The sequence below is a fragment of the Saccopteryx leptura genome, chromosome 3 (assembly GCF_036850995.1).
Source record: "Saccopteryx leptura isolate mSacLep1 chromosome 3, mSacLep1_pri_phased_curated, whole genome shotgun sequence".
Lineage (NCBI taxonomy): Eukaryota > Metazoa > Chordata > Mammalia > Chiroptera > Emballonuridae > Saccopteryx > Saccopteryx leptura.
Window position 1 is genome coordinate 35,702,951 of NC_089505.1, and position 23,216 is coordinate 35,726,166.

Consider the following 23,216-nt stretch of genomic DNA (forward strand, 5'->3'; position numbering starts at 1 on the left):
GTGTCCATATGTTCGGTGTGTTGGTATAGACGACCTGAGATCAAGTATTATAATTCTCAGGAAAAAAAAATTTATTCAGGAATAGCTCTCAAATTGCTAGATTAATATTTTTTTAAGAAAAGCTTTGAGTATAATAATGACTATTAATGACCCTTTAAAAATATATTGGTAACATATTTACTATAGTAGAGATACTAATGAAAATCAGAAGACTATGTCCTAGCTAATAATATAATTGAGAAATGGTATTTTAAAAACAACTAAAGACTATTTGCAAGGCAACATAAACTGCTGCCATAAGTTTAGAATTATTATCTGGCTACTATAAGCTTTTAGAGTGCCTTTATTTAGATCATACAAATTGCCTTGTTAATGTGATGTTTTTTATACCTTTAAAAATTTTTATTACATATTTCATGTGTCACAAAGAATCAGAATGTATTTTATATCTTTGACATGTAAGATAAAGATTTCAGTGTTTGAGTAGCTCAAAAGTCTGATGCTTCTACTTTTCAAGTCCCTAAAGGCATTTGCCCTGTTGAATTTATAAGACATTTTCTATGGTGGGTATTTTGCCAGGTGGTTCTAAAACACGCTTTTAGGATTTGACCATGACTGTAATTCAAGATTATAATCATTTGTGTAATACATCTACTTTTCTTATATAGTATATAACTTTTCCATATATTCCTGTGTATTTGCATTATTACTAGCTGTGGATGATTTTGCAAGTCTCCAGATTAGGTTTGGATTAGTGTTATAAATATATTGGTAAATATGTTAATGCTATACATGTTTGCATTTTTACTGAATAAGAAAACAAAATGAAGAATGAGATTACTTTATTTTAATGGGATGAGTATAGTGAAATAAACTTAGAAAAGCAGTCATGTTATTCCTCAGAAGAACTTGTAAAAGTTAATATAAGAATTAATCGCCCAAGAGGAAAACCAAAACTTAGCTTTAGCTTAAATTTTTCTTGTACAACTCTAGTAAAATATTTACCTATGGATATAGTATAGTTATATTTTATAATACTTTATTTAAATGGTAAAATATAAGAAGTAAGAGGTTTGAGATTTGGGTTGACAGCTTGCATATTGAAATACCCAAATGACAAACTAGTTTTATAGCAACTAATAAATATTGTCTGAATGTTGAAGTTCATTCCCAAAATTATGACTCGAGTTATTTCTAAACCACATCTATATCCTTACCCTGGGGCTTTCCTGAACTACTTACTGCTGGTGTCAACTCCCCTTCAAGCTTCACACTAAGGTTTTCCTTTTGTATTTGCCTTGGCAGCAAGCTTGCTAAAAAACGCAAAGATGCTATGGGGAACACCCGGCAGGAGATGACACACATGGTGAATGCGATGGATCGAAGTTATGCTGATCAGAGCACTCTGCATGCAGAAGACCCTCTTTCCATAACCTTCATGGACCAACATAATTTTAGTCCAAGATGTAAGTTCTTCATTAACAATTTTTTAAATTATTTTTGAAGCTCTTTTAGTGCACTCTGAAGTTAACACATTATCTTTTGAATAGTGAAAGTAAGAAAGGTGGAAAAAACAGAAACAAGTGATGTAGTATATGATGGAATGTATAAGAACTTAATTTCAGTCTTGATACTAGACTAACTTTAACTTCAGACTGCGTGAATTTTATTACTATATCATCATGAGATATTTATATACTGCTCAGATCAAATTATGTCATTGCTTTAATATACTTGGTTACCTACATAAAATGAGTTTATGTCAGATTTATATTTATTTTTTTATTTGAGTCTTCCTTTGTGCAAGATAAAGTTCTTTGTGAGATAAGAAACATCATATTTCTTCTGGGGATTATTAGCATGGGTAAAATTAATTTATTAAAATATTTTCTAGATTCCTGGGAAATTTTAGTAGCAAAAAGTTAACTAGGAGAAAGAGGAATGTACATGTTCCTGAATCTCTGGTGTGAAGTCCAAAAGTTTACTTGAATTAGGGGATTAGTGAAACTTTTTCATTCATCCATTCAACTGTCTATCTACCTATCTATTCCTTGTTGATCTCTAAAGGCAGGACTTTTAAAATATTTCCACTGAAGTAATATTTAATAGCAGATGATATGAATAATTGTCCCACAATCATATTTAGTTTACCTTGAAATTTCCAATGAATTTTATATTTTTTTCATAGCACTAAGTTTGTTACTCTAATATAAATTATCTGACTCTGTTTCCTCAAATCCTCAAGTAAAACTGACGCTTGAGGAAGGCAAATTCTGCTTATCCTTGGCCTTCTCTCCACTGGGGCATTCTGCCACAGATCCTAGAGGTTTGCTCACCTCAATTTGGAAAACAAGCATATAAAGGAAGAATCGACAATAGAAGTGTTATTTCTTGTACACATTATAACCATATGTTGTGTTAAGTTTGAGAAATAAAGTGTCTGTAGGTGTATACATTTAGATCTTTCAGAAAAGGAAATTCTTTCTGAAATATTCAGCTTACTGAAAATTTTCCGACGTATGGGCCCTAAATGCAGCCCATTAATTTTCTTTGACATATATCTAACCAGAGTAGTTAGAAATGCTCGAGTCATTTTGTAATTCAATTTTAATCATGATAGGACCTTTCTTACCTACTTTATTTTATTTCACTAGAAGGTAAATGATAAAGCGTAACATGAAATATTATTCTTGGAAGTAAGTTTTGCTGGAAATACAGATGTACCATCTCTCTAACAACTTTTTAAATAGTTATCCCATAGGATTCGAAAGCATTTCTGTTTGCCAAACTTTTCTATCTGTTACGTAGATTTGTACCTTACTGGGGAGCTTGAATTCAGCAGTGTAGCTATAAATAACCACTTATGAATTTGGAGAAAGAATTAAATCTATTTTCCACAGTTAACAAAAAAATTATTTGGAATGAATATGAAATAATTATTTATCTAAGTACCTTGCCCTTGATAGATCTATAATGCATGGGTTCCCCCCACCCCTTGTTATGATCTTTATAATGTCAAGTTGAATCTTCCTGGTTTTTTAAATTGAACAGAGTACTGAACTATAATTATAGATGCACCTTACTTAGTGTTTTGTGATAACAGAAGCAGAAATAATTTTACTTTTGCAAGTGATAGTATTAAAAGAAAGTTACATAATTATATTTCTTAAGAAAACATAGACCTATTTCAAAGAAGGAAAAAGAGCATTAAATACAACTTTAGGGCAATATATTCCTTCATGAGCTTTGTTTTCCTATACAGTGCCCAATGATCCACTTGTGCCGACTGCTGTGTTAGGTGAGGCCCTAATTCTTTATCATCATTTTTTTTTGCATGGATCACACTTCCTTGCATGGGTTACACTTTGTCAACAGAGTAATTATTTACAGAGCAGGAAGCAGCTTGTTTTAAAATATATAGTCATCGTCTTATCAAAGAAAACAACTGTGGTCAGCCCAGTCAGATCAGTGGATTTCAAATTAGTAAAATATGCTTTTCTAAAGCAACATATTCATTAATTCTTGGTTATGTTAGATTTGAAGCAAAACTACAATGGCCCCCAATAGAAGACTTCTGTGTATTTATGCAGGTTAGCAGGTTAGTAGAATGAACCCAAATACACACATTCCAGGAACATATATCTAACAAGGGACTTCCTGAATACTCTATTTACATATAACAATCTCTCAATGGGAAGGGATTTTCTAAATCCTCCTAATTTTATAGTTACTATATAATAGCTAAGACTGTTGGTTTAGCCAACAATGATAAGTCCAATTGAGATGTAAAATTACATTAACTTTTAATCAAATTACGTATTTAAAAATGGGGTGAGTTTTATTCAATTTATACCCTATTTTTTTACTGGTTATACAGCAATGCTCATGACCAGCTTTCTTGTATGTTCACAAGTTATATTTCAGTTTTAACAGTGTACCTAATACTCAAGATTTAACCAAAGAAATGTAGAAATTGCCAGATAAATGTGTCTTAAAAGTTCCCACTTTTCATGATTGACATTTAAATTTCTTGTGAACATAAAACTTTAGCTTACATTTTATGCATGTTTTATTATCAATATATTCAACGTTCAATTACATTTTCAAAATATTTCAGAAGAGTTCCACTCAAGTAAAATACACCTCTTTTTCACTGAAATAATTATTTTAAATTATAATTTTATAATATAAAGACTATATATTCTAAAAGAATCAGGAAGGCACTGTTCTCTATTGCAGATTATACTCTCCCTTTAATGTCCACACCAAGGGTCCCCAAACTTTTTACACAGGGGGCCAGTTCACTGTCCCTCAGACCGTTGGAGGGCCGGACTATAAAAAAAACTATGAACAAATCCCTATGCACACTGCACATATCTTACTTTAAAGTAAAAAAACGGGAACAAATACAATATTTAAAATAAAGAACAAGTAAATTTAAATCAACAAACTGACCAGTATTTCAATGGGAACTATGCTCCTCTCACTGACCACCAATGAAAGAGGTGCCCCTTCCAGAAGTGGGGCAGGGGTGGATAAATGGCCTCAGGGGGCTGCATGTGGGCCTGTAATTTGGGGGCCCCTGGTTCACACCAATAATGGCAGGGAAGTGAATTGAGGAATTTGCCCCAATGGGTGGCCTCGCCATTTAGGGGGAAGTCAGGAATCTTGATCACTGCAAAGGCACCAACTGTATCTGAAAATGTCATCTTTTGTTGAGCACTCAAGAATGCTGTCACCATCAAATTAAGAAAGAAAAGTCAATGAAAATATTAAAAACTCACTGAAAGAAATTAGTTGCCTACATGTTAAAATTTTATTACAGTAATATTTTAAGGACATGTAGAGTTGGGTCCAATTCTCAGTTCTCCTGTGGTCTCACAATATAAAGTAGTGAAAATATCTTTACTTTTTCTTCCCCATCTGTAAAACAGTAATAATTCCTACCATACTTCTCCCACCGATTTTTGTAAAATGAAAATGAAATAATGGATGTGAGATTTTACAAACTGGAAAGTTTAAAAGGTTATTATAATAATTTTTCCCTGTGAAAAGGGTTTTCTATGTGTAGGGAAGGCTAACATTAACATAATAGTCATCAAATCTGTTTATATAAACAGTCATTCTGCATTTTATTTTATTTTGAAAGTCAGACTTTAATTTTTGTTAATATTTGTTGTTTAAAAGCTAAATCTCATTAATCATATTAAATGTAAAGATGGTTTGTTGCATTTTTCATCATTTTTGGAATCATGATGTTTATATTTGTTTTGCATCCAACTGATTTTGTGTTTATAAAGCAATTTTGAAATCATTTCAAATATTTTCTAATAGTAATATCTACTTACTGATTTAAAAATAGCTTAGAAACTTTTCATATTAATTCATGTAACTGTTTCTTTGTTTTACTGCTTCTTTGGGTTCAAGTCCCTATAACTGGTAAGTGTATTATAAGAACTCTAGAAAAGCTTTCCGTGAAGGAAATACTTGAAGTTATTATTCTTAAATGTGTAATAAGGATAATGATTAGTACATGTACTCTCACTACTAGTCACATCATTAGGTGGTTTAATGAGGTGGAAATGTATTGAGATTAATAATTCATATGTGATTATTTTAAAGAATACTGCTCACTGACCTACTGTATTAATGCCTAATGCACAATAAAAGGCACTTCATACTGGGACAATTATGTTACACTTAGACTCTGGGTGACTTCTGTTGTTTCTCACTGAGCCTTTTACAAATGTAAATGTTCTGCTGTTGCAGCAGGTGTGATGTGAGCTCTGTGGCCATTCACACAGAGCAGGGTAGATGACTGCATTTCTCCTCGCAGACATTATCTGTCCCCTTCTCATCCTAAGCTAAATAGTGCCTAAATCAGTAGCTTTCAATTAATTTTAATGGAGAGATGTATATATTCTGTGTGTCAGTCTATCAGTTGTAATATTTTAGCAAAGACAGCTCAGTTGAGTATAGTCTCATAGAAAGAAGAGGAAAATATTATGAATTATGTTTGCTATCATATGTTTATGTGGAGAGGGGTGGGCAAAATCGAAATAAAGGACATTAATGCCGTTGGGTGGTTAGGTCATAACAGAATCCACCAGGGGTGTTTTTGATTCACTGTGGTGTTTTTGAAATAAATGCAAAACAAATAAAAATGTGTTCAGCCTAATAAGAGAAAGTAAAGTAAATGCAATCAAGTGAAATTACAGAAGCACACAAATCTGATTGTGGGGTTCTTTTTTTTTCCTTCTCCAGGAAGAAAAAATGTTTATCATGGGGACAACAATTCATTTTTTGCCATATCCTATTTGTAGAGTTGGTGATAGAACAGGCAAATGTACCAGTATTTGAAATATGTTTCACTGTTAATTAAATATCGTTTTCTACAGTATGCATTATCATTAAAAACAAAAGTTCCCCTAAGAGTGTACTTCCTCTTCTGTAAATGAGCATGGCAGTATAATGTTTTTCAAAGTTAACACCCCTTAAAACATTTTTTAAGTGGTAAGTTTAAATGTGATAAATATAAGCATGCTTTTTTTTTTTTTCTCATTGTAACGATTAGTACTATGGTCATTAAAATAATATTTATTCTTCATAGGTAAAATGTTCTTGTTTTTTTCTTGATATGACAGAAAGATGATCCAAGTTTCTTTTCATTTTAAGCTAGTAACACAATTGGGATGGAGCCTACACTTAAATGTGGGTGGTAAGGGATTCAACTGATTTTAATTAAGTCATTCATTGAAATGTTTATTGACCGCTTTGCACCAGACACCAGGAATAATAAATATATATAATGACTGTTTCTACACTCTGTATTTAGATTTTGGTGAAGAAAAAAAAAAGACCATTAAACAAATTATTGAAATATAAATGACATGAAATGAATTAGAACGAGAGGCCACAAGAACGTAGAGCAGGAGCTACGGAGCTCAGCCTGGAAAGGCCAGAGAAACGTTCCAGAGGAAGTGCCTACATAATTCACCCCAGAAACACAGGCTGGGTTGTTTTCCTTTTCACACAGTAGCCAGACTAGTCCAGATATATTAGCTATAAAAACAACAACAACAACAACAATAATAAACCAAGGGGCTAGAGATTGAGTATAAATACATATGTGACCTGGCTAGCACACAGAGAGGTTCCAGGGGATGATGCCCTAGAACACCCGTGTTTCCAATCTGGATGTCGTGGTAAGAAGGCCCATGTGGTTGTGCATCATAGTGAGGCCACAAGGCAAGAAGAGCAGTCCTGTGGGGAGGGGTTGCCTAGAAGGAGTTTAGGATATGGGTGCAAAGGAGTTTGTTCAATTTAATTGACAAGGAAAACACCACTGTACTTAACAACCTGGTCTCTGGTCCCACTCTATACTGCTATGACTGCAGATACAAGAAAAAAGGAAGAACCCAGCAAAATCTCCCCACATACTTTTTAAAAGTGAACCAGCTATCTCTCTACATCTCAGAGTATCCACTTGTTGTCTTACTAAAATAAACACAGTATACTCTGACCTCATACCCTCAGCTGCAGTGAAAGGCTTCGTCTTTATGGGGATGCTGCTCTAGGTCTAGGCCTATACTCTGTTTCTTTCCCTTCCTCCTCTTATCTGCAAGATCTTCAGGTCTGAAAAACTCCTTTGCATTAATATATATTAAACAAGATAACTTTGTCTTTTTTTTAATGTTCTTGAATCTGAAAAATGCCAGATGAGAACAACCACAGTGCTACAGCAGAGTCCAGCCGTCTCCTTGACGTACCTCGCTACCTCTGTGAGGGGACAGAATCCCCTTACCAGACGGGACAGCTGCACCCAGCCATCAGGGTGGCCGACTTACTGCAGCACATTAATCTCATGAAGACATCAGACAGCTATGGGTTCAAAGAGGAATATGAGGTGAAAGTTTCAGTACTATGTTAAATGTTATTTCTAACCATGATACTCAGTAGAATTTAACACATTTCTTTAACATAACAGAAAGGTGAACTCTGCAGACACTCTAATTCTGTATTTTAGTGATAAGCAGTTGTGTATATGGGAAGAGGAAGTAGATGGATTGAATGAAAAGGGTACAACTTGGGGATATATCTGGATATAAATACATTTTAAGAATTTAAAAACATTGGATTTCATACCTTATTTGACTGTGTTACTTATAAACCACTTTGTTAGACCTTACATTGCACCACTTAAAAATCCATAGCGAGATAGATGCGTTGGGTTCCATTGTATCATTACAGGGTCTGTCATTCAAATGATTTAAGCAGGAGATGCTTCTCTGCCTCTTTGCTTGTTAACCCTCTGTGGAGAAATAGGATGAAGCCTTGTGTTCTATTTATTTTTTATTTATTTATTTTTTTGTATTTTTCTGAAGCTGGAAACTGGGAGGCAGTCAGACAGACTCCCGCATGCGCCCGACCGGGATCCACCCGGCATGCCCACCAGGGGGCGATGCTCTGCCTATCCGGGGCGTCGCTCTGTCGCGACCAGAGCCACTCTAGTGCCTGGGGCAGAGGCCAAGGAGCCATCCCCAGCGCCCGGGCCATCTTTTTGCTCCAATGGAGCCTCGGCTGCGGGAGGGGAAGAGATAGAGAGGAAGGAGGGGGGGGGGCTGGAGAAGCAGATGGGCGCCTCTCCTGTGTGCCTTGGCCGGGAATCGAGCCCAGGACTTCCGCACGCCAGTCCGACGCTCTACCACTGAGCCAACCAGCCAGGGCCAAGAAGCCTTGTGTTCTAAATGTACTACTTGGCACACTTAGTTTTGTTTTTGCCTTGTTGGTTGAGGGTAGCTGGGAAGAAAAACCAGAACACTGAAAGTCCAAACGTGCAGAAGCCAAAAGAAGGGTATGAGAAATTCTTCTTCCAACCTCGCTTCCTCTTCCTACTCACACCAAAACACCAAGATTTAAACTACAAGGGAAGTGATTTAAATGAAAGATTCCAATAAACAATACATCGCAATAAAAAAGCAGTTCCTTTGCTTACTCAGAAATAGCAGTAGGATGTGAAGGAGAAAGCTCTTCCACCACCATACATGTGCCACCATACACACATATTATAAGTGAAAGAATTCAAGCAATAATTTACTTTGAAAGGCCATTCAAAATGCATCCAACTTCGTGAATTTTCTAAACATTACATTTTATTTTCAGGTTACTTGTATTACCTTAGTTTAGGAGAAAACACAGTTATCTTTTAAATTTAAAAGTTGGTTTTAGATGCATGCCGGAAACACTATGCTGTGGTAATAAAATAGTGCAAGGAATTATGCTGCCAGAGCTGGTTCTTTATGTTCATTTCATGTGTATTCCTGTGTACCTCACTTCAAAGACAGTTGACTCTTTGAAGACCCCATTTCCTCTGTTGAGTGAAGTTAAATTTTTCTGCAAAAAGAAATCTCTACCCATATTTTAAATTACTACATATGGCAAATAAACCAGTCAACAAATTCATCTATTCCAAGATTCTTAGAGATAGTGACTTTTTAAAAATTTTTATATGGTCCCTTGTTATAGAGACTCAGTCCTTTTCATGATCTTCAAAGAAACTGAACTGTGATGTATTGCACATGATTTAATGAATAATTATGGAGGAAAACAAGTTTTGCTCCCCATCATTAAAAGTAGTTTTCAAGTTTTTGATCCTTCTCTACCTCCCTCTCACAAAGTTAGAGCAATCTTAAATTTGAAATACTTTAAAGTTCTTTTTTTAAAAAGTTGTTTCTTGTCCTTAATTTGAACTCCATCCAATCCAAGATGAACTAATAGAAGTCTAGCAAATAAGCTTTGTCCTGAAAATGAAACTTGTTTATTACTGTAGGACTGTCTCCTTGAGAAAAGGGCTATTACTATTTGGGTCTTCAGAACGGGTAAACCTGGTTCATGAAAAGGAATTAAATTCAGTATGCTTGTTAATTTTTTTTTTCTAGAGCTTCTTTGAAGGACAGTCAGCATCTTGGGATGTAGCTAAAAAAGACCAAAATAGAGCAAAAAACCGATATGGAAACATTATAGCATGTAAGTTCTCATAGAATTCTTGATGAATGTAAATATTGCATAGAAGGTAAATAGTAAGTTGCAATTCATCTTTATATGGTTTAAATTTTAAGAGAAGCCCAGAGGGTGACACATCTGTTTATTTAAAGTAATCTATTTAATATTAAAACAGCGTTGGCTATTGACAGTGACTCTAAATCATCAACTTCGTTAATTAAATTGACTTACACTCTTCACACTGTGGAGATCTGTGTGATTACTGTGTTTGCACACAAATGTACAGAGTGTTAGTAAACAACAGAGAATATCAGGATAATGAAAAGAAGGATCTTTTCAGTGGTCAATTACTGTTACACCTCCACCAACCTTACTCAAGGTGGAAGTGGTCTTCCTTCTGAATACCTTTACTCCTTCTTAGACAAGTACATGACACAAATGACTATTCATCAGATATTAATTACCATGTTCTCTAAAAGCTTTCTAACTATGAAGAGGTCAGTCACTAAAGCTTTATTAACAGCATATTATAATCACAATAAATAAAAAGTTCATTAAAGTTGTTTTTCTTCAAATGACTGGTGTATAAAGAAATTTATATACTATGTTATAGGTAAGCTCTTTTCAACCATTGAATTATTCTAAGTCTCTACCGGTGGCATTTCTCAGAACAGGGGGAATGTTTAATAGCTTTTATTATTTAAAAATTTTAGATGATCACTCCAGAGTAATTTTGCAACCTGTTGAGGATGATCCTTCTTCAGATTACATTAATGCCAACTATATAGATGTAAGTATTTTTATAATTCAGTATTGTTGTCATATATATGTGAATCTTTTTGCTTGTTATTACCTATAAAGTGATTGCTAGCTTTTTAAAATAAAGAACAAACTGTACACTTTTCCTTGTTCTACGTCCTAGTACTTACTGACGTTGTTGTGCTTTCTTTCACACCTGACTTTGGTTTGGGCTGTAGATTTGGCTGTACAGGGATGTAAGTATCACTATATGTAAATAACAGTATCCTATTATAAATATTTAATGTAACTACTCTTAATTACAGTTATTACTAATGCTTACTACTAGTTCTCTCTGCATGCTTCACGTAATTAGCCTCATACAGTATATCTATGTTCATTTCTCTGTAACTCCTTTACATGTGTAAAGATCTACTTTATCTCCTTCCCTTTTCTATGTGTAGAAAAACAGGACCACTTGTAGCTCTTGACAATTTATTATGTACTTGAGTTTTATTTGTTGATGATTTCTGTTTTTGGCTTTTATTCTTACCCTTCCCCAAACATATGTGAGAAGCTGGATAGTATGATGTGTTAGTGTTTCTGAAATTTTACTTTTTTACATTTGACTTCTGATGTGTACAATGGGTAGGAAACTGTTTTGTGGTATGTGGTATTGGTTTGTGAAGTATTAAGATCGCTTAGGCAAAATAATTACCAAATTGCACTTGTAAAATACACATATCACACATATATACTGAAAAACACAAATAAAAAAGTTTGTTTTAATCATTATCTCACTGTTATATTTTAGTTAAAAACATATCTAGGTATAAATTCTTTACGTAATGAAAATAATTTTCTAATAGAAGACAAAATATTGTTGAGGCAATATATTACATTTCATAGAGGAAGGACAGGCTCTTCGTTTATACTTCCTGATTCAAAATCACATTGGCAATCATGGAAATATTATTTCTTCTCTCTGAGCCTTAGTGTCCTCATCTCTACAGGGGAGATAATGATAGTGCTAATCTCATCACTTTGTTGTGAGAATTAAATAAAGTCATACATGATGAGTATTAGCACAGTGACTAGCACATGTTAAGCCATCATTGAACTTTAGCTATTCTTTCAAAAATTTAAATATAGGTATGCTAAAATTAATCTGTTCAAAATATGCAGTAATTGATAGGCAAAAGGTAGGAATATCAAGTACTACAGCTTAGCAATACACATTTACATCCATAAAATACATGAAATTTGTGACCCAACTTTTTCTAATTTCCCTAAGTAGGAAATAATTTTATGACATTTAAGTTCATAGTTATTTTGTGAATTGTTATTATTTATATTTTTAATTATTCAATTTTATTAAGAGCAGTTTCAGTATATTGATTAAATTTCTGATCTTCATTTTAACTCTCATTCAACATGTTAAATGTATTAGACACCTTAACATGGAAAACTAAGCTATTGATCTGCTTTTTAAGATTAAAAAAAAATTAATGGTTCCGTGACAAATTTGGACTTGTTCTTACCTATTTAGTTTTCTGCCAAAACATATACAGTGGAGCTTGTTATAATGCTAATTTATGATTCTTAAATGTGTGTTCTAAGTGAGACTGTTTCTATCCAGTATTTCTGTTAAGAACCCAGTGTATTTGGCTGATTAATACACAGTTTTATAATTTTTTTCTCTCTCATTAGTTTGTTATACTTAAAAGATGTCTCCTGCAGTTGGTAAATTTTTCATGAAAAACAGGAGATGAAATGCTTATCAAGCTTGAAAATTTTTTTCCTATAAAACACTGTGCTATGTGGGTAAATTAAGAAATATAAAACTTCCAAATTTGTAACAATGTAATGTTCACCTAATAAGTCTAGATTGGAGATCTCAGTTCATATGCATTTATATTTGTATTGAGTCACCCACACCAAAATCTAAACAAATTGTACCACAGTTTTTTCTAATGCATTTTGTAAATACACAATATACTCAAAGTTTAACCCTATTGTTTTTGCTACTTATGATTTATTGTAGTTTAAACCAATTGATAGATAGCAAATAGCAACTTATTCCTTTATTAGGAATAATTTCTTTATTGAAACAATATTAAATCTTTAACCACATAGAGTTCTTGGCATATTACAAAAAAGAAGAAAAGGTATTGATCTTTTTGTTCAAGATAAGATGTATATTTCAAAACTTCTTCCCCTATATATGTGTGTACCTATAACTATGTGTGTGTGTAAATTATTGTTATTAGCACACATAAGAGTTTTGGCAGATTCCTAAATGGATTATAGGATAGGAATATTCTCTATAAAATCTCAGCAGGACTTTGATTTGATGCACACACACATGCATTGTCCAGCTCTAACATTGGAATGTTCTGTTATTTTTTTATGGTTCTAATATGTCCTTGTCTCTTTGTAATGCAGTGTGTTGTACTTTTGGATGATAAAATGAGAATGGGTACTTTTGAACACAATGCCAGGAATGAATGACTAAAGATTAACATGAAGGCATAAACATTTTAGCGAAACCAAACAAAATCTATGAGGTTATTGCCTAGCAAACAAATCTCAATTATACAATATATATTCTAATCAGAGCCCTTAAAATATTTAATTTTTTTTTATCCTTACCTTTCAGATAACCTAGGTTTGAGAAGTGAACTATTGAGTTCACTACTCATTTCTGGACTTTTTACTATATAACTTAATCTTAACAGGTGGTTGTCTTCATCTTTTTATGCCTTCATTCATTTATTTCTGATACTGATGTAAAATTATGACCAATTTGTTTTCCCATTTTAGGGTTACCAGAGGCCAAGCCACTACATTGCAACTCAAGGTAAAACTTTGCCTTTTTAACTGTTATTGAACTGCCAAACTTGCTTTTTTATACATATAGTGGTTTTTGCAATTTTATCTGATTTGACTGAAAAAAAAAATCTCTTCTGAATAATACTGTTCTTTATTCATTTGTGTAATACAAAGTGTTTCAAACATATGAAACATACATATGTTTTAAAGCTTCATTACTTTTTTAAATTCCAACCGAAGAAAAACTGCTGGGAATTTTTGTGATTTGGTTCTTGGTATCCTGATGTGCCTGAGCACTAGTCAGCAGTGCTGGGCAGAGGAATTACTTATTTTTTATGAAAGCAAGGGACGTCTCATCTTGTTTAATAAGATGGCTGTTTTCTTGTAGAAGTCTGATGGCCTGGAAAGTAATAGTACCCAAGGCCAATATTGTTATAATGAGATATTAGACTATCTTCCAGCAATTTTTTTTTACAAGTCAAGACTGAGACAACACAAAGGGCTAAAGGGAACTTTGTAAGTTCATTCATCTTGGAAAATAAGAAAAAGTAGGAAGTAAAAGTATTCTAACATTAACAACAAAAATACCTTCAGTTGTCTCCAAATGACGACTAGTCATTAGAAGAAAAACTCTCGCAGGTATCATATAAAAGGAGAAAGTAAAACAAAAGCTGTCTTGTTCTTTAACAGAGGTAGTTTTTAACCTATTTTTGGAGTAATTGAGTCTAATTATAAACTCTTTAGCATTAGAAAAGTCATCTGTGGTAAACAATATTACAGTTCTATGGTAATGAGTAGAGTAAAGCCCAGTAAATGCCTTTGCAGTTTGGTGATGACACTCTAAGATTAGAATGTTTCCTACATTTACGATGTTTCTTCATTAACCCCTAAACATGCACTGTTTACAAATGATATGCATATATTTAATTGGCAGTATGTATGGTTGATGGTGGCAAATCCTGTTTTCACATATATTTGAAGATGCATTAACTTAGATATAAATACTCTAGAAACTAATGACATCTTCTTCTCAACTGGGAAGTATAGAAGGAAAATCAAAACACAAACAATCTAGAACATGCCTATGTTCTTGCCTATAGTATAATTTTACATAGGAACTTAATGTTAAGAACTTTCAGTGACATTTTGTTTGACTTTTTGTTTTATTTTCTTTTTTGTTTATTTAGTTTACATTGCTTTTGAATTTATCTAAACTTCTTATTAAATACTAAATGTCCTGTTAACCAAATATTCAAATTAATTTTTTAATAGGCCCAGTTCATGAAACAGTATATGATTTCTGGAGAATGATCTGGCAAGAGCAGTCTGCCTGCATTGTGATGGTTACAAATTTAGTTGAGGTTGGCCGGGTAAGAAAATAAAATTTTGTATGTTTGTTTGTTTGTTTGGGGTATAAAACATGAGTGTAAGTTGAATAGCAAAATGTAACAACTTAAAATAGAATATCATTCTACTGTTTAACAAAAATTATAGGCATAGCATATCAATTGAGTGATCCCGTAAGTGAACCTTTGATAGCCAAGAAATTGATTTCTCATTTAATAATAAAATAAGGTTTGATTATACACTAGAATCTAATTGTATTATCAACCTTCTATAATTTTATGAAATTTCACTGTTTTTCTACTTAACGTGTAACTTTCTTTTCTCCTTTATATAGTTTTAAATTGTATTTTAACTGTGATGTGCAGAGTTAGCACTGAAATTAATCATCTTGGTTCATATTTATATATTCAGATTCACCTGTCTTATTTTTGTCATTTAGGTTAAGTGCTATAAGTATTGGCCTGATGATACCGAAGTTTACGGTGACTTCAAAGTAACTTGTGTAGAAATGGAACCACTTGCTGAATATGTGGTTAGGACTTTCACCCTGGAAAGGGTAAGTACCCTAAAGATATATATTAAAATATGTATGTTGAAACTTATTTTTTTCCTAAAATTCCTGTCCAGGTATGTTTTGACCATGCTATAAATCCATCCTTTTTAAAAATTTATTTCACAAATATTTATTTGAGAGCAAATAAATGTGTGAGGCATGTTTCCAAATCTTGGGACACATTAACTCCCTGATCTTGTGGAGCTTATAATCTGTTGGGAGACAGGCAATAAACAATAAATAAGAAAAGACATCATATATTTTGAAAAGTACTACAGAATTAATAAGGTCGGGAATGGAAGTAGAGCATATTGCTGAGGTAGAAGTAGGAACGGTTTACAGTGATAAAAGGATGATCAGTAAGCCCTGGCAGGTTGGCTCAGTGGTAGAGCATTGGACCAGCGTGTGGAAGTGCCATGTTCAATTACCGTCCAGGGCACACAGGAGAAGCGCCCATCTGCTTCTCTACCCTTCCCCCTCTCCTTTCTCTCTATCTCTCCCCCTCTCGCAGCCAAGGCTCCATTGGAGCAAAGTTGGCCCAGGTACTGAGGACGGTTCCATGGCCTCTGCCTCAGGTGCTAGAATGGCTCTGGCCACAATGGAGCAACGCCCCAGAGGGGCAGAGCATCACCCCCTGGTGAGCATGACGGGTGGATCCTGGTCGGACACATGTGGGAGTCTGTCTGATCGCCTCCCCGCTTCTAACTTCAGAAAAATACAAAACAACAACAACAAAAAAGCAAAAAACAAAACTCAACAGTAGAAAGACCAAAAGAAAAAGAAAAAGAAAGGATGATCAGGAAAGGGCTCATTGAGAAAGTTACATATAAATAAAGGCATGGAGTCAGTGAGGGAGTGAGTGATTTAACTACTGTATCCCAGGGAAGTTAACTCAGGGAAGAATATTTCTGATGGAGGGAAGATTCATTTCAGAGACCCTGAGGCATGAGTATTACTGTCACAGTGAGAAACAGCCGGGAGTCGAAGGTGTTCAGAGGTGAGAAAGAAATACGAGATGAAGTCAGAGAAATCCCAGAGCTAGATAAGTGAGGACTTGTAAACCATTATGATGATTTTAGCTTGTACTAAATGAGGGTAGGCAGCCATGGAAGGGTTATTAGTACAGGGGTAACATGATCTGATTTTTACTTATAACTGTATCAGAAAGATGAAAGCAGAGTATGCCTTGTAAGGATCCTGAAGTGGGCACAAAGCGATAAATTCTATTGCTGCCGATACCATTGTTAAATATATACCTTTGTATATATACAGTGCTTTAAAATATTAATGTCCTTTAACCAAGAATTTTCCTTCCATTAATCTATCATAAGGAGTGTATTTAAAATACAATAGCTTTAATTATAGTCTTGGAAAATTATAGATTACCATAAATGTCCAACAATAGGAAGATTGTTACATTATTAAACACTTTTGATCTAGAAATAGCATTTTTTTTACAGATTATATATTTAAGTATTTTTACTAACACTAAAAATAATTAAGGGGACTATGAAATGAAAAGTGGCATTATACAGAACAACATAATTATGGTTATCACGACTGTAAAACATATATGAAAATTTTTTAGACAAATCAAGTAGGATAAAATAAGCAAAGATATAGGAGATTTCAAAAAGACAACCATCAAGCTTGATTTAATGACTAACTAGATCTTATTATACAGAGAGAGAATATAGAATCTGTATTTTTCTTGTAAGTTCATAAATATTTTATAGCTATCAATCATAAAATTAGTTATAAAGGAAAACTAAATATATAACAAAAATAAATATGCTTCCAAAATTTAATAGAAAATTTAAAAATCACTGACCCATGACCCCACAAATAGGCTCTTAGAAATCACCAAAGCCTCACCTGATCTGGTGGTGGCACATTCGATAGAGCGTCAGTGTGCAACACAAAGAACCCAGGTTTGAAACCCCGAGGTGCCGGCTTGAGTGCAGTCTCATCAGCTTGAACATGGGATCATAGACATGACCCCATGGTCTCTTGGTTGAGGCCAACTTTTGCTGGCTTGAAGACCAAGGCCACTGGCTTGAGCCAAAAGTCACTGACTGAAACAAGGCGTCACTGTGAGAAAGCAATCAATAAACCACCAACATGCCACAATGAAGAATTGATGCATCTTACCTCTCTCCCTTCCTGTCTTATTTGTCCCTATCACTCTGTTTCTCTGTCTCTATCACTAAAAAGAAATCCAAAGCTTCTTCTGAATAATCCTTGAATGAGCAATAACCTCAAAACTAAAATTGTACTGTAACAATCAACAATTTCTTATCGAAATTTTCCACAATTTAGCCTCTAAGAAAAATATATATTAATTAATTATTTCTATTTTGAAAGGTAGTCTGGATCACATGGAAAATCATTAAACTAGAAAATTTTAAGAACCAATAAAAAATAAATATTAAAAGAAAGAGTGACTCAGTGGCTAGAGCATGGGCCTGGTGTTTGGATGTCCCAGGTTTCATCCCCAGTCAGGGAACACAAGAGAAGTGACCATCTGTTTCCCTTCCTGCCACCCCTTCTTTTCCTTTCCCCTCTCACAGCCTGGTGGCTCAATCGGTTCCTGTGTTGGCCCTTGGAACTAAGGATAACTCTGTTGATCTGAGCATTAGCCTCAGGTGCTAAAAATAGCTCGTATTAGAGCATCAGCCCAAGACAAGGTTGCCAGGTGGATCCCAGTCAGGACACATGCAGGAGTCTGTCTCTCTGTCTCCCTTCTTAAGTAAAAAAAAAAGAAGAAAAAGAAAAAGAAAGAAACACAAACAGAAATTAATAAATCAAAAAGCTAGTTTTTTGAAAAGATCAATAAAGTAACTAAACTACTGTCGATTCTGTATAAGAAATACCTTGGCCAGATAGCTGATTGGTAAGAGCATTGTCCTGAAGCATAGAGATTGCTGGTTCGATATCTGGTCAGGGCACGTACAGGAACAGATCTATGTTACTGTCTCTCTCTCTCTCTCTCTCTCTCTCTCTCTCTCTCTCTCCCCCTCCATCTCTATGTCTATCTCTCTCTCTCTCCCTTCTTCTCGCTAAAATCAATAAATAAAAGTTTTTTTTTAATTCTGAATAAGAAACAAAACAAAATATACAACATTAAGAAACACAAGAAGGATATAACAGCAGTTATACTTGCTACTAGGAAAGTTATAAAAATATTGTGCAAATTTAGATACAAAGATTTTTGTCTATATATTCTAGCAAATAACAACTTTCTAAATTTGACCCAAGAAGAGTTAAAAACCTACACAGATGATAAAAAAAATGAAATGATAATTAAAAATTACCATTTAAATTTAACTATGGTTTCATAGTTGATGTTTCTTTAACCTTTAGCAGGGGTCCGCAAGCTTTTTACACAGGGGGCCAGCTCACTGTCCCTCAGACCATTGGAGGGCTGCCACATACAGTTCTCCTCTCACTGACCACCAATGAAAGAGGTGCTCCTCCCAGAAGTGTGGCAGGGGCCAGATAAATGGCCACAGGGGGCCACATGCGGCCCGCGGGCCACAGTTTGGGGACGCCTACAGTTTAGAGACTTGCTAATGCCTATATTAATCAAACTATTTAGGCCATAGAAAACTGTTAAAACCTACTAAATATATATTTAGCAGCTATCATAACTGTAATAACAGAACCAGATGAAGAAACTCTTCTCTCTTTTTATCTTAATCTCTCTCCCTCTCTCAAGTGTGCATGCAAACATACTATAAACCAATTACATTTGAGAACATGCTTGAAAACACTTCAAAATAAAATATTAAAAATTTGTATCCAGAAATGAATTAAGAAAAGATTATATATAACATGATTTATCATAATTGTTTTCTTAGAATGCAAAGATATTACAACTGTGGTAGGATATTTCATTATGTCAGTGCATTAAAAGACCAAAACTATATTTATAGACATTGTAGTGTACTTAATTTGATTTAAATGACATTTATCATAATACTCTAACTATATCAGGACAATAAGGAGAGTCCCTAAACATGATTCAGCAATAACTAGTAACATGTGTGTTAAGAAAAAAAAAATTAAAGGCATTTCTAGTATAATCAGAAATGTGATGTGGATAATCATTCTCACTAGTGTTCAACATTTTAGGAAGCTCTATCAAATGAAATATGACAAATGGAATAAACTTTACTAATAGAAGAAACAAAATTATTTTAAATGAAATTATTTTATACCAAGAAAACTAGATTTAATATTTTTAAATGGAACCAAAAATCATTTATTTAAGTGACTGATTCAAAATATTCATAAATTATAGCTTTTATGTTAACAATAACATTAAAAATATCTTTCACAGCCTGACCAGGTGGTAGTACAATGGATAGAGCATCAGACTGGGACGCATAGGACACAGGTTTAAGACCCTGTGGTCGCCATCTTGAGCGTTGGCTCATCTGGTTTGAGCAAGGCTCACCAGCTTGAGCACAAGGTTACTGGCTTGAGCAAGGGATCACTAGGTCTGCTGTAACCCCACAGTCAAAGCACATATGAGAAAGCAATCAATGAACAGCTAAGGTGCTACAATGAAAAATTGATGCTTCTCATCTCTCTCCCTTCCTGTCTATGCCTCTCTCTGTCTCTCTCTGTCTCCCTCTGTCCCTGTCACAAAAACAAACAAACAAAAAACTGATTTCTTTCACAATAATGAAAAAAATTCTAAAGTATCTAGGAATATAACAAAAAGGATACAGACCCTAGGTGAAAAAAATCACAAAAGTATATTGAGACATAAGGTAAGAAATAAATAAATGAAGACATGCGATGTGCCCCAGAGTGGGAAAACTTGTTACAAATACCACATTATAGATTTAATGCAATACTAATTGGTGAATTATGGGGTATTTATTTTTAATACGTTTTCTTGTTTTTAGAACAGAAAAAGAGTGATATTTGAAAATTACTGTAAAAAATGTAAATAAAAAGAACAACAAGGGAACAGGTGCTGCCACATATTAAAATTTACTAACAAGAGCAGGATCATTATAGCAACTTCAGTAAACGGATTGCCGTAGAGGAGGTGAATTAATATCTCAAATCAGGTCTTAAAACAGTCTGTGGCCTTCCTCACCAGAGTTGACTTTGAAAGTAGTAATGCAAGGGTTTTTTCCCATTTGCTGGCTCCGTGCTGTTTGTTATCGTCGCTATTACAATCATGGTTGAGCCCTGCTTTCTGTACGCTCTTGTACAAAGAACTGGAACTAAAAAGAGTAGTAAGACATGATCACTGGCTTCCAGCATTTTGGTGATATGCATCTACATAAGATAGAATCTAAAAATAAGCTTTCTTAATTTGTTTTGTTTCATGCAATTTCTCTACCTATTCTGTCTGAAAAACTGAGATGGAGATTTCACAGATAGCTTCTGGTACAGTGGAATTTTTTAGATTATAGTGGGGGTTTGTTTGTTTTTTAGAGGGTTTTTTTTCTTTTTTTTTTTGGTTTCGTTTCATTTTGTTTTGTTTTTGCTACAAATGTAAGTTTGAAAAATAAATTCTGCAACACTTCATCTATGCTCTGCAAGTCTACCGGCTTCTTTTAACAATAAAGAAGGGAAAAGCTCTGAAATGTGCATTTAAAGGTTTCTCTTAAATTAACCCAATAGGATAGAGGCGCAACAATGGTTGCTTCACCTCTTTCATTTTGTATTTTTGTTACTATAAATAATATTCTGTGTGCTGAATTTATTCACAGAGTTAAGAAAAATAGGCTACCCAAGGAATAGTTTAGCTGTCCATGTATTTTTAGAAACCAAGCGAGAGTAGCAGTGTCCTGAAAAATCTCTGCATGCTATGCTTCAATGCCATTTCCAACATGGACATGCAAGGCATTCAAATGTCTTTGTGAGGTGAGAAGCTAGAGAGGTGCTTTTGTAAACTCATTGAGTACTCAGTGCATTGGGTCAATAGGGCAGCATTTTAACTTTTCCATTTCTTCCTTCTCCCCTGATTTTGTGTGTTGTCATTCTCAGTAAGGAACAAATTATCAAAGTAGATAAAGTTTACCCAGACTTATAAAACTGAGCAAGATTTCTAATTTTCTTTCTTCAGCAGTTGTCTGACAATAAATGTAAGTTCCTAGACCATATCAGGCCAGTTTCCTTTTCTAGAAAGGAGGAAAAAAAAAACAATCTTGGTAAATCTTACATTTTTTTCATTACCAGTTAGGTCTAGCACTCCTAACTGTGTATTACGGCTTTCTTTTGGACCATCTGAAAACACTTCTTTGCATGTTTACACAGAGGGGATACAACGAGATCCGTGAAGTCAAACAGTTCCATTTCACCGGCTGGCCTGACCATGGGGTGCCCTACCATGCCACAGGGCTCCTGTCGTTTATTCGGCGAGTCAAGTTCTCTAACCCTCCCAGTGCTGGCCCCATCGTTGTGCACTGCAGGTGAGTGATGGTCCAGATGATGCTGACTGTGTACAGCCAGCTTTTCTAACGTGTCAAGATAAGGCTTTTAAGCGCAAAAACTAATGCATGTTTACAGAGTTCCAGCATGCGTCTATCACAGATAAGGTAAAACAGCAGTAAAATAAAAATTAGCCATAAGGAGGATATAAAATGGAAACTAAGAAATAAATACATTCATCCTAATGTGTGTAGTGTTGTCCACAATCTTGAGTGTAGAAACTGCTCGGTAGTGGCAACATCTGTGTTTTCAGAGGCGGGATATTGCTTTAGCAAATCCCATATTGTATGGAATGGTAGATTGAAATAGAGATTTTTTGCCAATCTAGTAGATTCCCAATAGAATCCCATCTTGTAAAATTAAATTTGAGACATACAGAGTTACTAAATGGCCTAAATTGCAAGACTTTGTGCTATAAAACAGCTATTTAAGAATTTTTTAATCATCCATCAAAGGACCTTGAAAACCACATCAGTGAGAACTAGTAAATATATGCCAGAAACACATGAACATTATATCCAGACTTCCTTCTGATTAGCAGCTTCTCTTAAAACAAGCATTCAGAGACACTAAAAGCAAATTACATGGCCTCATTTTGAGAAGTGAACAGAAAAATATATATTGAAAGGCTTTTCTTCAGTGCTACAAACCATTCTCAAATACTATCTCCTCCAAGCTACATAATAGTTTGTACTTAAGCATTTTTTTTTTCTTTTTGAAAACCCAACCTATTCAGAACTTAAATGACTATGAGTGAGGGAGAGAGGGGGCCCAAAGAGAATGAAATAAAAGTAAGTCATCCCATCAGGATCAGATACTGTGTACCCTAAAAAAAAAAAATCTTAATTCAATCCTCCTCAAGAAATCTGATGTACTCTTCAATTACTTTCCTGTCTCAAACCCTGGGAACAGTGATTGAGAGACATTAGGACAAAAAAAGAAAGAAAATAAAAAAGAGGGAGAATGAAAAAAGAAAGATAAAAAGGATATAGAGATATTCACAATATCTTTTACTTAAATTTCTTAAAGAACAGTGAGTTTCAGAGAAGTAACTAAATCTGGACAATAAAGAAATAATGTTAATAGTCTATCTATATGCATTTAGAAAGTGAGATAAGTAGGTTTTCAGTTCAGGATTGTCTTGATTTATCACAGAGGTTTACTTTCCTATGAATTGTTTGCTTCAGAAGTGCTCCGAGATTCTTAAATACTCTCTTGAAACAGAAAGTGTTGTTTTCTATTAAGACTCAGGTATGTTTGCAGTTAGGAAAAAGAGGAGGCACATTAC

At 34.2% G+C, this 23,216-nt stretch overlaps 1 protein-coding gene across 6 annotated transcripts in view; it reads left to right on the forward strand.

The window, feature by feature from the left end:
- PTPRK (protein tyrosine phosphatase receptor type K) overlaps nucleotides 1-23,216 on the forward strand; it is a 573,924-nt gene that overhangs the window by 536,509 nt on the left and 14,199 nt on the right. For 2 of the 6 annotated variants that reach the window (XM_066373272.1, XM_066373273.1), the window contains exons 15-23: nucleotides 1,306-1,466; nucleotides 7,719-7,906; nucleotides 9,939-10,026; nucleotides 10,716-10,792; nucleotides 10,980-10,997; nucleotides 13,564-13,600; nucleotides 14,845-14,942; nucleotides 15,359-15,475; nucleotides 21,755-21,909. In XM_066373272.1, the coding sequence (XP_066229369.1) occupies nucleotides 1,306-1,466; nucleotides 7,719-7,906; nucleotides 9,939-10,026; nucleotides 10,716-10,792; nucleotides 10,980-10,997; nucleotides 13,564-13,600; nucleotides 14,845-14,942; nucleotides 15,359-15,475; nucleotides 21,755-21,909 (939 nt within the window). Of the gene's footprint in view, nucleotides 1-1,305; nucleotides 1,467-3,262; nucleotides 3,299-5,427; nucleotides 5,440-6,264; nucleotides 6,487-7,718; nucleotides 7,907-9,938; nucleotides 10,027-10,715; nucleotides 10,793-10,979; nucleotides 10,998-13,563; nucleotides 13,601-14,844; nucleotides 14,943-15,358; nucleotides 15,476-21,754; nucleotides 21,910-23,216 lie in introns of those variants that run through there. The other 4 variants (XM_066373275.1, XM_066373276.1, XM_066373278.1 and 1 more) reach the window with 3 other exon arrangements.